Here is a 22,200-nt window from a genome sequence, read left to right as displayed (position 1 = left end):
TGGGAAGCACAGTCACGTGGATCTCTGTGAGTTCCAGGACAGCCAGGGCTACACAGAGAAACCCTGTCTGTGTGTGGGAGTGGTATTTTTGACTTAATAAAGTTAGATCGGACATTGTTTAAGAATGTCTGGTATCAGTGAGTTACACTTTATAAACCTGAGAGCTGGTGAGAACTTCTGTAAACAGTTCTAAGACTTGTCCCTAGTAGTACAAAGACAGTGCCGACTCCCTTCTGTGGCTCTGCTGATCACTTCGCTGCTGTGTTGAATTTTGTTCAGTTGGTTCTCATTCTCTCCGATAGCAGCCTTGGCGTAAGGATACTTTTAACACTAGATTAACAATGCATTAAGTGAATGGGTGAAAGATGAGCCACCTGTATCTGAAGGAATGCATGACATCAATAATTTGAGCCTCTTTAAATTGAGACATGACTTCTCATGTCATCTTGCCCAGGCGTCACTTATTTCTTGAAGATTTATTAACCTCTGAAGTCTGAGCTTACCATCCAAGATGGAAGGACCATCTGGTTTTGGGGTGACTCGTTGCCTGCAAAAACTGAGTGATGCAGAGTTCTTGAAGTTTAAAGAGCTGCTCAGTAAAGAAACAGAGGAATTTAAAATCAAGCCGATACCCTGGAATAAGATCGAGATGGCTTCGAGAACAAAACTAATAACACTGATGTTCACACATTGTCCAGGACAAGTGTGGGACATAGTGTCGAGCCTGTTTCTCCAGGTCAATAGGGCAGACCTCTCGATCATGGCTCAGGAACTGAGGAGAGGTAAGTGAGCACGGAGATAGAGGGGAGGCATGGGGAAAGTTAGCCACATAGGAGCTACTTTTATTTTTTAGCATAGTCTTCGCTCATACAATACATACCGACCACTGTTTCCCATCCTTCCTTCCCTCCCAGTCCTCCACACCTCCCTCTCCCCCAGATCCACTGCTCCTCCATTTCCCTTCAGAAAAGAGCAGGCTTCCCAGGGATATCAACTGAACATGGCGTAACAAGGTACAATAAGACTAGGTACAAACCCTCAGATCAAGGCTGGGCTAGGCAGCCCAGTCGTAGGAAAATGGTCCCAAGAGGAGGCAAAAGAGTCAGACACCCCAACTTCACTCTTAGGAGTCCCACAGAAACAACAAGCTACAACTATAATGTGAAGGTCATGTCATTGTCGATTGCCTGCCTGTCCCAATAGTTGAGAAAGGGTTACATTGAAGAAACCAATGGTTGTTATATTCATCATTCTTTAACTAGGGAGGGGGACGGTGTCCTAATGCACATGACCAGGATCAATAAAAGAAAATACAGGATTGATTGAAACAAATAAGGCAGATCCTAACATTAATGTTTTCTTCAGCTAACCAAGGAAGTTGTCCTTTCATTTGCTTTTTTAAAATTAGCATACAAAACAACACATTTCATCATGGCGTTCTTCCCCTCTCTCTCCCTCCTTCTCTCTCCCCCTCTCTCTCTCTTTTGTTTGTTCTGTCTTTGAAACTGTCTCACTTCAGAGTCACTCTATAGACTGTCAGACTAGTCTTGAACTCGTGATTTCCTGCCTCAGCTTCCTGAGTTCTGGGGTTCCAGGTGCACAGTGCCACACTCAGCGGAGACGGAGTTCTGTTATAGCACTCACTCATCTTTTGACCAGACATGTATTGCTAAGACTAGGCCTTCATCTCCTTTCCCAGAGACCTTACCTCTATAGCCTGTGAATTGCTTGAGACGGTAGAGGAACACCTCAAATGTACAACCTTGGATTATCTCCAGGTGGAAGGCATGTCACAATCCTTCCAGAGGGAATATTTTACCAACAGATGACTCCACATTTCAGACGCATATAGACTATCTCCACATTCCAATCTGTCTGTCCTTTAGCAAAACTATGATTTAACAAAAGCTGTAATTGTCAGAAGCATCCACCAAAAATGATTGTGAATCTGGAACCACATGCTTTCATTTAGCTGGTCCTTAGTCACGTGACTTGTTGGTTAGTCAGCTGCAATGAGATGATCAATCTCACTACATCTGTTTCCTCATGGGGATAAAGATACCAGTAATTTGGCAAGGACCAAGTAGGCACATGCCTATAAGATGTGGAGGATAACGGGGCATGGTTATTGCACTAGTTCCTTTTCTGTTGCTGTGATAAAACACCATGAACAAAAGTGATTCATGGAAGAGTTCATTTTGGCTTATCGTTCCAAAGTGATGAGAGGCAGCATGGAGAGAGGCATGACAACACACAGGCCTGGTGATAGGAGCAGGAAGCTGAGATCACATCTCAACGGCAAACACGAAGCACAGAGAGAACTAGAAGTAGGGTGAGGCCATAAAATCTCGGGGCCCGCCCCAAGCAACATCCTTCTCCAGCGAGGCCACACCTCTTAAGGCTTCCCAGACATGACCATCAACTAGGGAACAAATCTTTAAACATACCAGCCAATGGGGGACATTTCTTATCCAAACCACCACAGCAGTGCATTCTAATTCCTCCTCCTGCTTCGGATGTAGGGGCACATGGGAGAGTTTGGGAGTTTAAGGCCAGCCTTGACTACGTGGCTAGTTTGAGGTCAGTGGGCATTCTGGCCCGCACAAGACCCTGTCTCTAAAAACAGAAAGGAAAAAAAGAAACTAGATTAAAGATGGACAAATTCTAGCTGATGTCACCTTAATTTTTGTCCTCTCTAGGCTGCTGCCCTAGGAGCACTTACAGGATGTCCCCATCCATGAGCCACGTTAGCAGCCCAACACTCAACACTTCATCATGTGTGAATGTAGTAATTCTTTTTTTCAAATTACAATAAAAATTTAATGGCATTCAAAAGTCTGTATGGATACCAATTTTCCTTTTTGAAAAGATTTTTTTGGCACCACATGCATGCAGTTCCTGTGGTGGCCAGAAGAGGGCAGGGAAACCTGGAGCTGAACTTAACAGCCAGTTGTCAGTGGCTGTATAGGTGCTGGGAACTGCACCTAGGTCCTCTGGAAGAGCAGCAAGTGCTCTTAACTTAGTGAACATTTCTAATGTACCACTCACTGATACATGCATGTCCCAGTCTCAGAGAAGACAGTAGGCCCTTGCCCCCAGAAAGTCTGGTGCCATAAATAAAAAAAAATATATCAACCTGTGGTACTGATCATGTGCCAGCTGCCTGCTAACTATCCCCATGAATGACCAGAGAAACACTTTCTATTAATCGCATTTGGCTTAGGACGTTGATCCAGATACATCAATGTATCTAAAACAATGAGATATGTATGATTTAACCCTGGACACCTTGACACCCTGATTTGTTATCCATAGACTTGAACTCATATAACTCCAAAGTTCATTTCACTCTGTCTTGTTGCCTAAATCAAATATTGCTTTGACTAAGCATAGAATTATAAACATGTATACCAAACTGAAAATTTTTAAATAGAATGACTTGTAAGTGACTTACTGTGAGGTATGAAAATTTTAGACTGAACAGCAACATTCTGAGCTCTAACTCATGAAATTATGTACAAATGAAGTACTTCTGGATTTTGTCCTGGGGCGGTATCATGCCCTTTGCAAATTTGGAAAGCAATACCCAGAATTCATGCTTTATAGCAGCTGTTACTCAGAGGTGAGTTTCCAGTTTGGTCATAATGCTTTTACAGTCAATATATCAAACATATTATAACCCTGGATATGGTGAAATAACTGAGTGTCTGGGGTTTGAGCCCCATATTGGGCACCAAGATGAGACTGGCTAGCTGGAGAGTTGTTTTTCTCTGTGAATTAAAGAATGTAAGGGAGGAAAGAGCTCCAGGGAAAGTGAAAGCAAGGTTTATTGGCATTGTAATTTTTTTTGGTAGAGAAGGGATCCAATATATGGAGACAGTTGACTCTAGAGGGATCCCACGTTTTTCTTTGAAGGGATCCAATATATGGAGACAGTTGACTCTAGAGGGATCCCACGTTTTTCTTTAAGTACCCCTGGCTTCTGGGGACCTCCCTTCTCTAGTGGCCCTGAAATATTCGTGTACCCCCTTTAGCATAGGGATTTGAGTTGGCCATGAGTCAGTCAACTCTTCCATGCATGTTCACAAGCATGGAAAGAGCTGCATACAGTAGAGGTCTCTAGAGGTGTGGGTGCAGAAAGAACTGGTTGGTTGGTTGGGTTAAGGTGGGACCTAACCATTCTTCATTTGTAGTGTAACGGGAAGAAAAACCTATATCAGATGAAGGGAAAAGGAAACTTACTGCAGGGGAAGGGGTGGGTGGCTCTCCTCCTTTTCTTCTTTCCTTGGGACCCATGGCCTCACTGATCGTCCAGATGTGTAGATCATTTAACAGACGTGTATTTAAGAAAAAAAATGTGATTCATTCTCAGGAGGATCCTATTCCTAACTGCCTTGTGTTCTGATTTCATCAAACTCAGATAAACAAAGTTCATACAAAGAGATTATGAAGACTATATTTCAATACATATGGAATGGGGAAACTGTCATTCATATGAAAGATGAAACCTACCAAGAAATTATAGAAATGCAGTACAAGGCATTGCAAGAAGTATTTCATTGTCAGGTAGAGCCGGTCACTGCAGTTGTACTAGGTGACGAAGCAGATGGAAAAACCACTTTCTTAAGAAAAGCAATGTTGGACTGGGCATCAGGAAACTTATGGCAGAACAGATTCCAGTATGTTTTCTTCATCTCTCTCATCACACTTAACAATATCACAGAGTTGAGCTTAGCTGAGCTTATGTTAGCTAAGTTGTCTGAGTCTTCAGAGACACTGGACAAAATCTTATCTGATCCAAAGAGAATCTTGTTTATCCTGGAGGGCCTTGAATACCTGAAATTTGACTTGGAACTCAGGACAAACTTGAGCAATGACTGGGGGAAGATGCTGCCGACACAAATTGTCTTCAGCAGTTTGCTACAGAAAGTAATGCTCCCTGAATCCTCTCTGCTTCTTGAATTAGGAAACCCAAGTGTACCAAAAATCTATCCCTTGCTGCGGTATCCAAGGAACATAATTCTTAGAGGATTCAATGACCAATCTAAAAAGTACTATTGTATATATTTCTTCAAAAATACTCAGAAAGGCTTACAAGTCTTTAATTATTTACAAAGCATAGACCAATTGTCCACTATATGCAGAATTCCTTTTAGGTGCTGGATGATCTGTAGTACTTTAAAGTGGCAGCTTAAGAGGGGAGAGGGAATGAAATTATTAGTTGGTGAAACAGATTCGTCTATCTACACAAGCTTTATGGTGAGCGCATTCAGATCAGTGTATGCCGACTGTCCACCTAATCAGAACAGAGCACGATTAAAGACCCTGTGTACCTTGGCTGCAGAGGCAATGTGGAAACAGGTATTTGTGTTCACATCTGAGGATCTCAGGAGGAATGGGATATCGGAATCTGAGAAGGCAGTGTGGCTGGGGATGAATTTTCTCCAGCATCGAGGAGACGGCTGCATGTTTTACCATCCTTTGCTACAGTCATATTTCGCTGCCCTGTTCTATTTCCTCAGACAAGAGAAAGGCACACCTCACCCCGTCATTAGAAGCCTGCCCCAATTTCTAAAAGAAGTTTATGCTCATGGCCAAACCCAATGGCTCATGACAGGGACATTTGTGTTTGGAATTGCCACTGAAAAAGTCGCTGCCATGCTAAAACCACACTTTGGTTTTATACCATCCGAAGAGGTAAAACAGGAAATTTTCAAATGCTTTAGAAGTTTGAGTCAAGCAGAGTGCAGTGAGAAACTGATGAATCCCCAGAGTTTGTTCGAGAGCCTAGATAACAACGGGGAAGAAGGATTTGAAACACAAGTGATGGATCTATTTGAAGAAATGACTGTTGATATTAGGAATGTTGATGCATTAACGTCGGCTGCAAACCATCTGCTGAAATCTCAAAAATTAAAGAAACTTCATCTGCATATACAACACAAAGTATTTTCAGAAATCTATGACCCAGAAGACGGTGACTTAGACTTTGAATACAACAAAAGGTAAGCACAACTCTGAAGCTTGTCCTCGGTTCTTCCAGTTTTGCCTTAGCATCCATGCATAATTTTATACGTGTGTTTGTGTGCATGCTGTATCCATATGAATTTGTGAACAAGTCAGAGGAAGATGTGGGGTGGCTGTCTTTGTTGTCCTCTGCCTTCACCCTTTGAGAGAGTCTCTCACCACCCTTGGAGCTCACCATCTTGACTAGGCTAACCGGCCAGCAGAATACCAGGGTCTACCTGTCTCCCGATTCTAATGTTGGGGCAACAGCCTCAAGCCACCATGCTCAGCTTTTTATGTCAGTGCTGTGGATCTGAACTCAGGTCCTCACACTTGCACAGCCTACACTCCTACCCACTGATCCCTCTCTCTAGCATGGCATTTCATAAGTTCTTACACATCTATGCTTGAGTGTTTAAATGGCATCGTCAGGAAGGCTATCTGTTGAGTCTTGGCACTGCCGTTTGGAGCTGTGTGGCCCTGGAAAGTTGTCTTGAGTTCCTCCATTTATACAAAGAGCAAACTTGTGACAAGGCCAGTTGTGAGGTGGAAATGTGAGCAGCTTTGTTGCAGTGTCTGGCTCTTTTCCTTCATCCATAGAGTGTTTAGTGTCCTGGCGACTACACTGGAGAGGATTCTGGGAACTCGTGTCTGGTTTGAGGCTGTGCTCATACTACATTGCTCTAGTTGACTTGCCTTGCATTGGCTTTAGGCTGCTAGCTCATACTTGATCTTTCAAATGTGTAGCATCTTTGATGATATTATTGGGCATAGTTTGCTATTCACTCCGGAGTCCCAAATATCTGCCCGAATTCACATAGAAATCATGTTTTCTCACTGCAAGAGGAGACCCTAAAGAACAGAGTAAGGCTGGGTGTCTTCAGCAGTGATATGTAGCTATTAACAATGAGTCTCCCCTGTTGTTTAGCTTGAACTGTTTCGGGGGCCCAGTGGGATCAGGACACATCCCTGGTGCATGAGCCGGCTTTTTGAAGCCCAGTGCCTATGGTGGGGACACTTTGCGCAGCCTTGGTGCAGGGAGGAGGGGACTAGACCTGCCTCAACTGAATGTACCAGGCTCTGCTGACTCCTCAAAGCAGACCTTGCCTTGGAGGAGGTGGGAATGGGAGGGTGGGTTGAGGGGGAAGGCTGGGGGGCAGAAGGAAGGAGGAGAGGGGAATCTGTGGTTGGTATGTAAAATGAATAGAAAATCTCTTAATAATAATATAAAATGTGTCTCCCAAAGACTCCATCTATTTCACCTCATCTCAAGCCATGCTTCTTTATTATAATTTGTATTCAATGTATTCATTTGCAATTTCATACCTGTAGGTAATGCATTCTGGTTACTCTCACCTTCTACTCCCTTCTGTCCCCCTTCCACCCCATCACACTAACTTCTTCTTTATGAGCTCCTTTCTCACATTCACGTCTTTTTGTTGTGTCAGCTGTTGAGTTTAACTAGGGCTATCAGTGTGTACGGGTTTGGAACTGTGCATTAGACCCTGGTGGACTGACTTGCGGGTACAAAACTGGAGATGACTGTTCCTCCCTGAGAATCCACCAGTAGTCATTATGTTAGCAGGGAGGGGTAGAGCTGTGTGAGGCTCTCCCCAGCTTCTGATTGACTGGTAACAGGCCTGGTCTTGTGCAGGCAGTGGAGGCATCCGTAGCTCTTGTGAGATTAAGACCACAGTGACTATACCATGCTCAGAAGATGGCATTTTGTAACCCACAGGGCGCTCTCTCGCTCTCTCTCTCTCTCTCTCTCTCTCTCTCTCTCTCTCTCTCTCTCTCTCTCTCTCTCTCGTCTCTGTCTCTTTTGTGCTCCTTTTTCTTTTTTTTAAGATTTATTTTTATTTAAAGTGTAGAAGTGTTTTGCCTGCATGTATGTCTATGTACCATGTGTGCCCCGTTGAGGGGGTTGGGAGTGATCTGCCTATCTTAGGAATGTCTTGAATTGAATTTAGGCACCAGAGAATAATGATGTGTTATATCATTGCAGAAACACAATAAAACAGTGGATTACATTTTGCGAATATTTCCACATCTTGGAGGTGTTGGATCTGGACTGCTGTAATTTCAATGAAACTGCCCTTAAAGTTCTCTGTGCCTCAATGTCTCCATCTTCTACTTACCCTCTGACTGCATTTAAGCTCCAAAGCTTGTCGTAAGTTGAATAGGCACCCATCCTTTAAGTAGATGGAAGAAACTCTGTCTCTTCCTTGAGGAGACTAATGCATAAATAAATGCAGAACTAAATCCAAAGCAGAAAAAGCAATAGCCAAGAGCCGCATATCTGAGGTTTTTCTATGTAGGGGTTTGTAAATGTTTATACATCGTGTGTGTGCATGTGTGTGTGTGTGTGTGTGTGTGTGTGTGTGTGTGTGTGTGTGTGTTTGCGTGTGTGTGTGTGTGTACACGTACATAGCCAACAGGAGTTGATTATGTTCTAGAGACTGTAATGAATGTTAACTAAAAATCTAGTTTTTAAGGTTATTTTGATTGTGTCTATGTATGTGTGCATCTGAATTGGGTCCTCTGGAGGCAGAGTTATAATAAATCATGAGCTGCCTGACATGGGTAACTAGAATGCCTGAACAACCATGGTTTGTGGGGTGAAGTGTGGAAGAGGATGTCCACAAGTTGCTTTGCCATGGACCCCCACATCCTGGTATAATTCGCCATTTGGCCTTATTGCACAGGTGTCCCTTCATGACTGACTTTGGAGATGGTGCATTATTTCACATATTTCTTCAACTACCTAACCTGAAATCCGTGAACCTGTATGGCACTAATCTCTCCAATGACATGGTTGAGAGTTTGTGCTCTGTGCTGAAATGTTCAACATGCGGAGTGGAGGAACTACTGTAAGTCAGTGCATTGTCTACACTCAGTAGTTCTTTAAAATTATTTTTAAAATCACTTTTAAGGCTTATCTTTGAAAGTTCACACTTGCATTAGCATGTGTTACACAAAATTAGTGTCATTATGATAGTTTCTTTATCTCTTTATTAAAAGTGTGTGTGTGTGTGTGTGTGTGTGTGTGTGTGTGTGTGTGTGTGTGTGTGTGTGCATACCTGTATATAGGTACCTTCAAAAGCCAGAGAGGGCTGTGAGCTACCTGATGTGGGTTCCTGAATTTGAACTCCAGTCCCCTGTTGAAGCAGCAAGTGCTCTTACCTGCTGAACCGCTCTCCACCTCCCCCATGACGCCATTTCGCCCATGTTTATAATGTACTTTGATCACACTCACTTGTGTGCTGTTGGTTCCCACTCCCTTCTGAAAATTTTCCCCTTGCATTTTGATGACCTCCTTTGTTTTCTAATGGCTTGAATATCAACATAATAGGATATCTGGATTGTATTACACTCATTACTTAGTGTGGGGGGCAGGGCACCTGTGGAAATCAGAGGTCAACATGCAGAGGCACCTTGTGAAAACTACCGGCAGAGAAACAATCCATAAGTAAAACTTCCACATGGCCTTTGACAGGAGGCTAAGAAGAAAATAGGGGCAGCCCTGCAACTGCAGGGCGATGTGGAAACGGCATGAGAATGAGTTGAAGTTGGCAGGGTACTGTTGCTCTTAAGCTACATGACTGATAGCTCAGAGTGAGTTTATCACCATTGGCGCTGTGGTATGGCGGCTCATGCTGAGAAACTTGCATTGCAGTCTTTTCCTCTGGCTGTGTACAGGAATTACAAACCTTTGTCATTTCGTGAGAGCTTGGTAATGGTGGCAGAATCACTTCTTCTGATATTTGAACTGTTGCCTTGATTCCTGACACAAAGCTTCCCACCTCTTGGCATTCTCCAGGTGATAGGATCAACTTGTATTCTAATGAATGGTCTTTGGTGGGCAACTGCATAGTGACCAGTCCCCAGAAGAACCAAGCTGGAACCATGTTCTGTAACTGTCATTCTCGTCCCCCATCCTCAGTGAGAATGTTAGTTTGGAGTTAGCCTATCATGTTTACATGATAAAGACTCCATTAAAAAAATCCCAAAAAGTTTGGAATATTTTCATCCTGCTTTGCATTAACTGTCACCTTGACTTGAAATCTTGATTCAGTGATTTCTTTATCAGATTGGGCATGTCTGTGAGGGATTATCGTGATGGTTAATTAATATACAAGGGTACAGTCTGCTATGAAGAGGTTTCCTGGGTAGGTGGTTCTGGTCTTTATAGGAAGTCTAGCTAGCTAAGCAAGAACCAGCAAGCAGCTCCTTCATGATTCTTGCATCCAGGTTCCTGCTCTGACTTCCTCAATGATGGACTGTGAGCTGGAAATGTAAGCCAAACCATTTCCTCTCTAAATTGCTTTGGTCAGGGTGTTTTATTACAGTGATGGGATGAAAGGAGAACCAGGGGTCTTCTAGTTTGGCAAATATATCCATATGGAGCACTTTATATCCATAAGGCAACGCTTGCATACTTGTGATCCTTCCAGATCTTACTCCATGCACGTGATCTGTTTCTATTGTCTTCCATCATATCTTTTGAATATACTAAACTGACAAGGGAGATAACAAAACCCATAAGCTTTATGATCTCCTCTCTAAGTTAAACACAAGGAGCAGGTTTTAATATCAGAAGCACAGTTCTAACACAATGAGCTTTCTCATTGATAACTGAAATCTGAAAGGGAGGATCACTGTGATGGCCTCAAGAAGTGCGTGTGTGTGTGTGTGTGTGTGTGTGTGTGTGTGTGTGTGTTACAGTGATATTGGTAATCAGACATACTGGGTTACACACCATACTTTAGTGATGGGGTCTATCTCCGCACAAAAGGGCAGGGCTTCTACCCACTACATTCCAGCAACACCCTATCTCTCTGTTGGTTGGTGTGACAACCCAGAACCTCACCATGCATTTTTAAATGGATCCCAGAGAGTAAAAGTCACCCATAGCTGAAAACCACTGGTTTAGGCTTATTCCCAATCAGTAGAACTCTATAATTCACAGTGGTAGTCACAGAATTACACTTATTAATTAAATAAGCCTATGATGTAGGTGTGGACTGATATGTACAGTATTAGAATCTGGGTCATTTGTTTGAACAATAGGTAGTCTTACAGAGATCACCTGAAGATGTTATTCCTAACCTGTGACATGTATCTCACATGTAGGTTGGGGAAATGTGACATCTCAAGTGAGGCCTGTGGCATGATTGCTTCTTCCCTAATCTACCGCAAGGTGAAACGTCTCTCATTGGTTGAAAATCCCTTGAAGAACAAAGGAGTGATGTTACTGTGTGAAGTCCTGAAGCATCCAAGCTGTGTCCTGGAAACACTGATGTGAGTTGGTCTGGGAGAGCATGCCCTGGAGATATTGCAGAACCCTGCACATGGGTGCAGCCATCATAAAAGTGGTCACGTACCCACTAAGGAATGCATGAGGACAAGGGATGTGTCACTAGACTCAGTCACTTGTCCATGCCTCAGTTGCCAAATAAGTGGAGCAAATGCAAACAGATACACCATGAGACCAACTTTAAACAAGGCAATACTAGCTCTGAAATTCCTTATATATAATTTATAGCTTAATGAATATGATTATTATGGGGGGAAATGATGCCCCTGGAAAGAGATTGGATACCAGGCAAGAGGAGAATATGAGTAAGAAAAACAAAAAATTCCTTTCCAAGGCTGGGCTTCCTCCATCTGACCTAAGTCACTGTAAACTATCGCCTGCCCTGAGATTGAGGTTGGTTGCTCATGGCAGCAAATTGCCGGACTATTGTCCCAGGGAAGCCATACTAGATAACTTATTGTTCCATCAATCAAAGGCCTTAAGATGGGAAATGTACTCAAAAACAACTGGGTTCATAGAAGAGAAAGTATACAGGTGCAAATTATTTGTGTCCTCTGTGATCATGTATTCATGCAGTAGTATGTACACATGCAGCTTACCGACATGAACATGCATATAAAATGCAAGAGCATTGAATATTGACCATTATGGAGACATCTATTTATAAAAGAAAATTAGTGCAGATTAAGTATCTGTTACATGAACTGCTTATGACTAGACCAGAAATGTTCCATATTCCATTTTAATTTCTTTTGGAATATTTGCATATCATGAGTCTTGGTGATGGTCCCTAAGTCCAAACATGAAATTTATTTGCATGGTATATAAAATATGTGCACATGCCTTGGAGGTAGTTTTATATAATACTTTCAGTGCCATTGTGTTTTGATCTGGGCTGGATACATGAGAGCACTTGTGGAATTTTCTTACTGTGTACCATGTGAGTGCATAAGCAGCCGAAGCTAGAAGAGGTCAATAAACCCCTGGAACTATGGTTACAGGAGACTTGTGAATACCATGTTATGTGGATATGTGGATGGTTAGAACTGAACCCCGTGTCCTCTGCAAGATCAGCAAGTGATCTTAAATGCTGCATCATGTCTCCAGTCCTGATGTGAAACTTGTAAAACAAAGGGAGAAATATGCACTACAAAAAGTTGAAAGATATTTCAGGAGAGGTAGGAAAAAATAACATTAGAAGACAAAAATTATTCGGTTATTTAATTACTAGTTATTATAGAGTAGCTTGAATTAAATTACACATGGTGACTAGTAATTATAAAGAGCTGCATTAAGCATGAGTTATCTCAAATATCATCTAGTCTTTAAAACACTAGTCTTTAACCCACACAAATAACAGGGTGAAGAAAAATATCTAAAAGAAAACTGCAGAAGAGGAGACAGCAGGACCCCTAGGGCTCATTGGACAACCAGCCATGTCTAATAAATAAGTTCCAGAAAGTGAAAGACCCTGTCTCAAAGGGGGTGGGTGGTGTTCCAGAGTGTGACACCTGAGCTTGCCCTCTGACCTCTACATCCACGTACACACCTGCACAGAGACATATACACACTTATTGACAACGAAAAGAAATTAAAAACATAATGGAAGATATTCCATGAGGGCAGGATCTGCAACATGGTGAATTTCTGATATAGGTGGAAGAATCAGTTGATTGATTTGCCAGTTGTTGTTGACAAATCAGTCAATTTTGGAAACATCTGTGGTGATCTACAACCTCAGGTTTTCAAAACTTTTGTTTGAAACTGTTTCCATCGTGTGTGTATACTCACACACATGGAGGACAGAAGACAACTTGTGGGGTTGATTATTTCCTTCCATCATGTGGGATTGAACTAGGGTCCTCAGGCTTGGTAGCAAGGGACTTTACTTGTGTGTGGATCCATCTCAACAGCCCATTTCAAAATGTTTTCATGCAAAGTGGAAATTCAGTATAGAGAGAACATGACAGTCTTTGCAGAGGCATGTGATGCTGTGACATTGGGTGAGCTGCTGATGTGTGACCCTCTTTGCAGGTTGTCACGTTGCTGTCTCAGCTTCATTGCCTGTGGCCATCTCTCCGAAGCCCTGTTGTGCAACAAAAAACTCTCTCTTCTTGACCTGGGGTCAAATGTCCTGAAAGATACTGGATTGCACATTCTGTGTGAAACTTTGAAGGACCCAATGTGCACCCTTCAGGAGTTATGGTAGGGCTGTGTTCTCTTCCATTGCAGGGAATGTGGTTTGGGATGTTGGTGTTCAGAAGGAAGTGGGAGGGTAGAATTGTGTGAATGTCAGTGTCTCCACAGAGTCTGTGGTGAAGCCTACCACTCATGATGACTATCTTAAGTCATGGAGCCCTTGGTGACTGGGTGATGAATGTGAGTCCCTATGAGTGGAATTAATGCCATGATAGAAGCCCCAGAAACTGCTTCATCCATTCCATTACATGGGGACACAGACTCCAACAGGGCTGGAGAGATAATGAGGTGGTTGAGAGCACTGTCTGGTCTTCCAGAGAACCACGGTTCAATTTCCAGCACCCACATGGCAGCTCACAACTATCTGTGACTCCAGTTCCAGGGGATGTGACACCCTCACACAGACATGAATGCAGACAAAACACCAGTACACATAAAATAAAATTTTTTTGAAGCATTAAGTATAGTCCTCATCCGACAGAATTGAGGTGATGGGCATGTATGCATAAAGGCACAAAGTGCAAATGTCACAGTCTCTAAGTCTTTGTACTGTTGGCATGTTTGTTGTGGCTGTCCTGTGATTTGAAGAGGGCTGTGGCACGATGTCTACATCTGTGAGGTGTCAAGAGTACCCTCTGACCTAGTGTGGCAAACCAAAATATATCTACATGCAATGTGCATCCCCTGGAAGGTAAATTCATCCCTGCCTGAGAACCATTAACACACACATATTAGACTTGCATAATGTAGAAATACCTCCATCAGTCATGGATCTATGCATATGTGTTTATGTATTGATTTACATATTTACCTGCCTATCATATATCCACCCACCTATTATCCATCAACTTTGAACTTAACATCTCCCCCTTTTCTCCCCTTTAAAATTTTTTGTCTTTACTTACATGTCATCCTTCTCTTTTCATCATCTGCATATCGCCTGTCCATTGTCAATCTATTGTCATCTACTAATTATGGTATGTTCATTTTACATCTAACGTATCTGCCTAATGTCTATATTTAACATCTACACATTCGTCATCTCCGTTCTCCATTGCTCACCTATCTTACACCCGTTATCTTCCTTCTCTCCCCTCTTTACTAACCATTATTAAAAGTGTCATGGGGACCACGAGCTTGAGGCTTAGGGAGGGTTTCAGGACATGTCTGTTACATTAAATACTGGCAGACGTTCACCATTTGATGACATTTGCACAGAAATCTGAAATCAGCAATAAGGTGGCCCCAATGATTTTCAGAGTATCTCTATTTTAACCAGGGGGAAAGAGAGTAGGAACACCACATGAAGAGATCACTGCAGAAGAATTGCAGTGAGCCAGCATGGAGCAGGGTCCCCCAGATGGAGAGGCATCGTCAGCATTTCAGAAGCACTTGGGCATTTCTGGTTCAAATAAATGGAAATACGCCAAGCTGATAAGATGGGGTCTCATTGATGAGGGATGTAGCCCAGTCGGTAGAACACTTACTTAGCATACACAGAGCCCTGAGTCTGATTCTCCAGCACAGCTTTTTTAAAAACATGTGTGATAACTACATACCTATGATCTCAGCACTGGGAGGTAGAGGTAGGAGGGTCAGAAGTTCAAGGTCATCCTCAGCTATGTAATGAGTCTGAAGCCAGACTGGGTACATGAGACCCTGTCTCAAAAAGAAAAGGTCAATGAATGGCTGCTGAGAGGGAGAATGGGTCTCCTCCAGGGACAAGCTCTACTGGGCTATCCTATCCCCTGAACACATGTGCACACAAGCATAGCTAAATGAACTTAGGTTAAATATGCATGTACATGTATTCACGCATGAATACACATATACATATATGTATACATGTAACAATAATAAAGAGATTATTAATTTGGGGGGAATAGGAGGAACTGGAGGTAGGGATGGAGGGTGTGGATGCAGTGCTCATATGGAGTTCTAAAAATTAAAATTAATAAACCAAAACAAAAAGATTGGGCCTTGTAAGTCAATATGTTTGCATGTATGTTTTCCCAGGTTATCTGGTTGCTTTCTCACTTCAGACTGCTGTGGGGGTATCTCTGCTGTCCTTACTAGCAATAAAAATCTAAAGACCCTGAAACTGGGCAAGAATAACATAGAAGAGGCGGGCATCAAGCGGTTATGTGAAGCTCTGAGGAATCCTGATTGTAAATTGCAGTGTCTTGGGTGAGTCTCTACTAACTGTCATGGTGGAAAGGGCCCCCAGCTCAATGAGGGAAAGCTAGAGGGTAAATAGGTGTAGTGGTTTGTGAAAAAATGGCCCCCAAAGGGAGTGGCACTAGTAGGAGGTGTGGCCTTGTTGGAGGAAGTGTCACTGTAGAGGCGGGCTTTGAGGTCTCATATATGCTCAAGCCACACACAGTGAGTCAGACCACTTCCTGTTGCCTGTGAGTCAGGATGTTAGAACCTTCAGCTCCTTCTCCAGCCCTGGGTCTGCCTGCATGTCACCATGTCCCACCATGATAGTAGTCTGAATCTCTGAACTGAAGGAGAGCCATCACAATGAAATGTTTTCCTTTATAAGAGTTGTTGTGGTCATGGTGTCTCTTCACAGCAATAGAAAACAATACTAAGACAATAAGATTAAGAAGAATTCCACCTAATGTAGTCTCAAGTTTTGAGAAAAATGTCAATTCACAGGCCTTGTACAGACAACAACAGTTGCTGTGAGTTTGAGTGTAACTGCCCTGTCATGTTTTCCCCCACCACAGTATCTGGTTCTAGTCTTCCTGGGTCTTCTTCTGGGCCCTCAGGTTCCCTAAGCCTTGGGGTAAGGGCTGGTATATATGTTCCATGTAAGGCTGAGTACTCTCAGAATGTTGAACAGCTGTGAGTCTCTGTATTAACCAGTCCATTGCAAAAAGAAGCTTCTCTGTTGGGGTTTGAGAGCTGAACTAACATATAGGAATAATGCTGAGCATTTAGTTCAATGGTTCTCAACATGTGGGTCATGACCCCTTAGGGGTGACCATGACACTTTCACAGGAGTCACCCAAGACCATCAGAAAACACAAATATTTTCATTATGATTCATAACAGTAGCAAAATTAGTTGTGAAGTAGCAATGAAAATAATTTGGCAGAGGCAGGGTTACCACAACATGAGGAACTGTATTAAAGGGTCACAGCATTAGGAAGGTTGAGAACCACTGATTTAGAAGGTAGTTTTATGTTGTGTCCCCTTAGCAAGGCAATAGTAATGGGTTTTCCCTTAGGGCCTATGGCATGCCCGCCACAGGTTCTTCACCAATTTACATGGCATGAGTCATCCGGGTCACAATTCCAGGTTGGATGGCAGAGGCACTCAAGAAGCCCCTGCCCTGGGCTGCTGATGGGAGGAGAGTCAGTTTTCTTCAGAGATGTAGCCCTGGTTGCCTGTGCCCCAGTGGGTATTCCCAAACCCAAGCACCTAAGGCAATCCCGATTGAGCTTGGTGCAGGGGATTCCCACCTTCCTAATGCTACAGCCCTTCCATACAGTTCCTCATGTTGAGGTGACCTCCAAACATAACATTATTTCCATTGCTACTTCACCACTGTAATTTTGCTGCTGTTACAAATTACAATGTAAATATCTGATGTGCAGGGTATCTAATATGTGACCACTGTGAAAAGGTCGCTCGACCCCAAAGGGGTTACAACCCACAGGTAGCTGAAGTTTTCTCCAGTCCTGCCTGGCCCACAGTCAGACAAATCTCTCTCACCCGCCAGTCCCACAGCTGCTCAGACCCAACCAAGTAAACACACAGAGACTTACATTGCTTACAAACTGTATGGCTGTGGCAGGCTTCTTGATATCTAGTTCTTCTATCTCTTAACCCATTTCCATTAGTCTATAAGTTGCCACGTGGCTCGTGGCTTACCGGTACCTTACATTTCACTTTTCATGGCAGCGGCTGGCAGCGTCTCTCTTGCTCAGACTTCCTGTTCCCAGAATTCTCTTCTCTGCTTGTCCCATCTATACTTCCTGCCTGGCTACTGGCCAATCAGCATTTTATTTATACAGAGCAATATCCACAGCAAACCACTGACTTAATGGGTTTAAAAGGGGTATCAAGTGGGAGCTGTGTAGAATAGGGAGGTCTAGGAGGAGTTGGAAGTGTGCGTAGTAGACAGATATAATCAGGACACATTGTCTACACGTATGAAATTCTCAAATAATAAAAAAAATACTGTTCTGTGAAACCTGGATTTGCTTAGTGCTTTTGCTTACTGTGGACATTTGGGGCTGGTTAGGAGTTTGCTCAGAAGCCTGGAACTGGCTGGCACCAAATACCACATTCTTTTTCTGGTGTTTTCCCTGTCACAGGTTAGACATGAATGATTTCAAAACTGACTGCTGTGCAGACCTTGCCTCAGCTCTTACCACATGCAAAACACTGACTAGCCTGAACCTCGACTGGATAACCTTCGACCACGATGGGCTGGAGCTGCTGTGTGAGGCTTTGAGTCACAAAAGTTGTAATTTGAAGGTGCTGGGGTGAGTACTCCCTGTCTCGGGGTCAGGAATAACTTCAGAGCAAGCTCTTCAGTGGTGGTTTGCTCAAGCTCAGCCCTGTTGAGACTGGGCTAGGACGTTCTGTTGTACAGGACCACTTTTGTACTCTAGGACATTGAGAACCATCCTTGATTTCTAGCCATTCATGAGTACTTCCCTCTGGTGGTGATTACTCCAAACATCATCAGACATCTTTTAAAAACTTGGCTTATTTTTAAATTATCATTCAACTCTAAAGAATAATGAAATCACAATATTTGTAGAAAATAGTGGTCTTACAAGTATACCAAATAGGATCACCTTATCTCAGAAAGGAAAAACTCCACATGTTCTCTCTCATATATGGATCCTAGTCTATAATGTATACACACAAACACACACACACACACACACACACACACACACACACACACAAATGTTATATGTGGGTATTGTATAACATTTAGAAAAAACAAGAAATGGTAATAAAAAAGACAAAATATGAGTTCACATATATAGTGTACTTTGTGTAAGTCATTTAAATGGTCTCTCAGGGTATAACACATTTTAAATGCCAAATTAATCCTTAAAACATTTTTATGAGTGTTTTCTCTGCATGTAAGTCTATGCACCACATGCCTTTCCAGTGCCTAAAAAGGCCAGAAGAGGGCATCAGATGCCTTGGGACAGAGTTACAGATAGTTGTGAGCCACCATGTTAGTGTTGGGAGTTGAACCCTAGTCACACGTAGAAGAGCATTCAGTGCTCTTAACCACTGAGCCATCTCTCCAGGCCATAAGTTAATTTTAACAAATTTTTATTTGAAATTTTCATACATGTATACAATGTGTATTGATCATATTCTATCCCCCACTAACATCCTCCAACCCTCCCAGGACCTTCCAATCCCAACTAATAACCCCCTGACTCCAAGTCCTGTTGACCATGTGCTTATGGACATGGGGTCATCTGCTGGGGCATGGGCAACCTACCAACAGCCAGATATTAAGAGTCATTCTCACTCAGCTGTCATCACTGCCAATAGTTTCTCAGCAAGGGGAGGGGCTCAGAGTCCCTCCCCGACCCATGTTGAAATTTTGAATGCAGGTCTTGTGCCGGCAACCTCAGCATCAACTGTGAGTGTATGCATAAAACGGTCATGTCATGTCCAAAAGATAGCATTTCATAGTGCTTCTTCCCACCCTCAGCTTTTAAGGTCTATCTGCCCCTTCTTTCACGATCATCCATGAGCCTTGGATGGGGAGATTGATAAATGACCCATCTATGGCTCAGCGTTCATAGTCACTTGCTCTCAGGATTTTCAACCAGTTGTGAATCTGCATTAACCACCACCCACAGCCCCCCCACACACAAAAAAAGGGGGAAAAAGGCTTCCTTGACCAAGGCTGTGAGAAGTACAAATCTGTGGGTATAAATGTAAACATTTAGATGGCAATTTCACAACATGCCCATTTAAGGGAACCACAGTAGTTTTCCCTCTAGGGTCTGTGGTCCCCTCAACCATGGGATTTTGACAATGTTTACAGCAGCAGACATTAAATCTCCCCTGTGGAACAGGCATCATCATCCAACTAAAAAGTGATTGGCTAGTGCTATAACGACCAGGCCTGTGTTATACCACTGGGCACAACTTGGTTGGGCATTTTCATGTGTTCTAGAGACACAGTCACCCAGCTGAGGTGAGTACAAACACTGCCTCACACATACACTACCCATAAATGTTCAGTCCCAGTCTAGAGTCAGAAAGGGTTCTGAAATTGCTGTATGGAATTATAAATCAAGGTTATGTCTCTTAATATTTCATTTACATTTGAGAACTTATTCCATATGTGCAGGTTGGTTACGTAAGTGCCTGTGAAGATATTTTGAGGAACATTTGGTGAGAAAAATGGCTCATGCCTCTGCCCTATTGACTTAGGTCCTTTACTGGGGTTATAAAGAGTAATGTGCAGGCAAGGATGAGATGTTGAGAAGGGCTGGGGTGTGGACACAGAGGGGTAAATCATGGTGAGAAGGCTGTGGTTGGGGCAGTATTGACTGAAGGGGAGGTTGGAGAGGCAGGGGCTGAAATGGGCAGCAGATCTAAATGGCAGATCTCTGAATTCACTCTTTGTAGTTAAAGGTGACATGACTTGTGGTTATGGACATCAGGCAAGAAAAAAGCAGGCAGAGAAGGTGGAGAAAATTGAGGCAGCCAACTGTATTCTATCAGAGAGACCTGTGTTCCAATCTTAATTTGTGAAATTCAAGGGGAACTTAATGCCCAAAAATCTAGGGGAAATTTTTCAAGAAAAAAAATTAACCATGTTGAGTGTTGACTGCTTAAGACATTATTTTTTAAAGGGAGGCATGGTCCCTTACTTCCAAGGTCCAAGGAACATTGAGGAAGAAGGGGTAGAAACATCGTAGGAGTTTGGCAGGACTGCTGCACACCAGCCTCTTCTAGATGTGAGAAGGCAGGTACACTCAGGAACTGACAGGAGCAGCGGCTGTCTGCACAAGACCTGCACAAGCTCAAGCCAGTCAACACTCCAGCACAGACAGAGGAGGGGCTCAGGACCCCACCCCTAGCTGAGGAGCTAGGGACATTTGTGGCCTCAAGGGGAAAGAGGGTCAGTTTTCTTCAGGGATGTGGGCCCTGTAGGTTGCATATTCTCCAGAGCATGCACCTACATCCACACACTTGTGGGCATCACGACTTAGACTCAGTGAGCTATTGGAGAAGAAAAGGACTTGAAGTTTGGAAAGGGATGTGGAGGGGTCACACAGGAGAATGGGGAAAGGATATGATCAAAATACATTGTATACATATGAAATTATCAAAGAATAAACAAATAGATTTTTAAATATAAGTGTAAAGATAATGGATGTTTGGTAATTTTTATTTTTTTAGGTAGCTTAGTGATAATGTCATGGGTGAAACAGGCAGTGGGAACAGATGAGCATCAGATATGTTCAAGGGTGAGCTAAGATGTAGGATAAGCTTTAAGTGTCTCATAGAAAGTGAGTAGGGACACATGAAGGGAGAGGCTTAGATGGACGATTATGAGATTGGTGACAATGACATTATACTAGTATTCACAAGTTTGAGAGATGTCAAGACTATATTAAGTTATAATGCATGAATAAGGAATAATAATCATCGTGGTTAGGCATTTAAACAATGAATGGCTGAAAACAGTCATTTTTACTTCTATGTTTTTTAACTTTAATCTTAACATCTTGATAGATTCTTTATATAGACATCTATATTACATATCTATATATATGAGAGGGTCCCTACTCTCTGGGGGAGAATCACGCCTTATCTTCACACTCGGTACATTCATTCATTCCTAGGGAAGGGTGACAGGACGTCATGGAAATAAAGAGAGGCAAGTGATTGTCAACAAAACTTGGGATGCTGACATGGCTCAGTGGGTGAAGGCACTTGCTGTCCAGCCTGACAACCCGGGACCCACATAATAGAAGAGGGAGGATGGACTCCCGTGAATTGACCTCTGACCTTCCCATGTGCACTGTAGCATGTGCCTGTATAAACCCATACAAATTAGTAAATGTAATAAAAATAAACGGCACTTTCTTTTTCACTCCAGACTGGACAAATCTGCATTGACTGAGGAGTCACAGATGCTACTGCAAGCTGTGGGAATGAAAAAAAACCTGGATATCTTACATTGTCCCTGGGTCAAAGAGGAAAGCGAGAGGAGGGGTGTCCGTCTGGTATGGAACAGCACAAACTGATCTTGAAACAACGGCTTTTCCTTTGTCCTATTTCACCTGTGTACCCTGTCCCAAGCTGCACACCTGGTACAGGTAGCTGACTCCAGGGTTGCTCTTTCACAGTGTCCTGCCCCCATCTGTCTTTATACTTCCCCTCACCACTTCGCAATATGTAGATAACAAATACATTCAATAAACTCTAAGCATGTTTGAAAACATGAATGAGTCCTTAGTGGCTGTCTTAGAGTGTTGGGGTTTGAACATGAAGAGACCCCGATTCTCTTACAGTTCTGGTTGGGAGTCATGTTTGTAACATGTCTACACTGGTGTCATTCTCAGTGCAGGGAACATCCACCTGAACTGTAGTTCATGCCGTGATCCTGAAAGACGCCAGCGTCACAGTGCAGAAAGTGGGAAGTATGAAGATCCTATCTAGAA

The 22,200-nt window shown here is 43.0% G+C and overlaps 1 protein-coding gene across 3 annotated transcripts; it reads left to right on the top strand.

Moving 5' to 3' along the window:
- Positions 1 to 511: 511 nt before the first annotated feature.
- Positions 512 to 21,783, top strand: LOC128094986 (NACHT, LRR and PYD domains-containing protein 9A-like). 3 transcript variants are annotated; one of them, XM_052713626.1, is made up of 10 exons: positions 512 to 782; positions 4,421 to 6,005; positions 7,121 to 7,123; positions 8,012 to 8,176; positions 8,712 to 8,876; positions 11,140 to 11,307; positions 13,358 to 13,528; positions 15,539 to 15,709; positions 17,851 to 18,021; positions 21,636 to 21,783. In XM_052713626.1, exons 1-10 carry the CDS (start codon positions 512 to 514, stop codon positions 21,781 to 21,783), a joined length of 3,018 nt encoding a protein of 1,005 aa, XP_052569586.1. The 3 variants fall into 3 exon arrangements, with proteins under 3 accessions (XP_052569586.1, XP_052569587.1, XP_052569588.1); XM_052713627.1 differs by lacking the exon at positions 7,121 to 7,123; XM_052713628.1 differs by lacking the exons at positions 7,121 to 7,123; positions 8,012 to 8,176.
- Positions 21,784 to 22,200: the final 417 nt, after the last annotated feature.

This window comes from Peromyscus californicus, unplaced genomic scaffold (genome assembly GCF_007827085.1).
Source record: "Peromyscus californicus insignis strain IS unplaced genomic scaffold, ASM782708v3 Scaffold_4__1_contigs__length_199733344, whole genome shotgun sequence".
Classification (NCBI taxonomy): Eukaryota; Metazoa; Chordata; class Mammalia; order Rodentia; family Cricetidae; genus Peromyscus; species Peromyscus californicus.
Note: the sequence above shows the minus strand (reverse complement) of the source record. Positions and strands in the feature narration are given on the sequence as shown.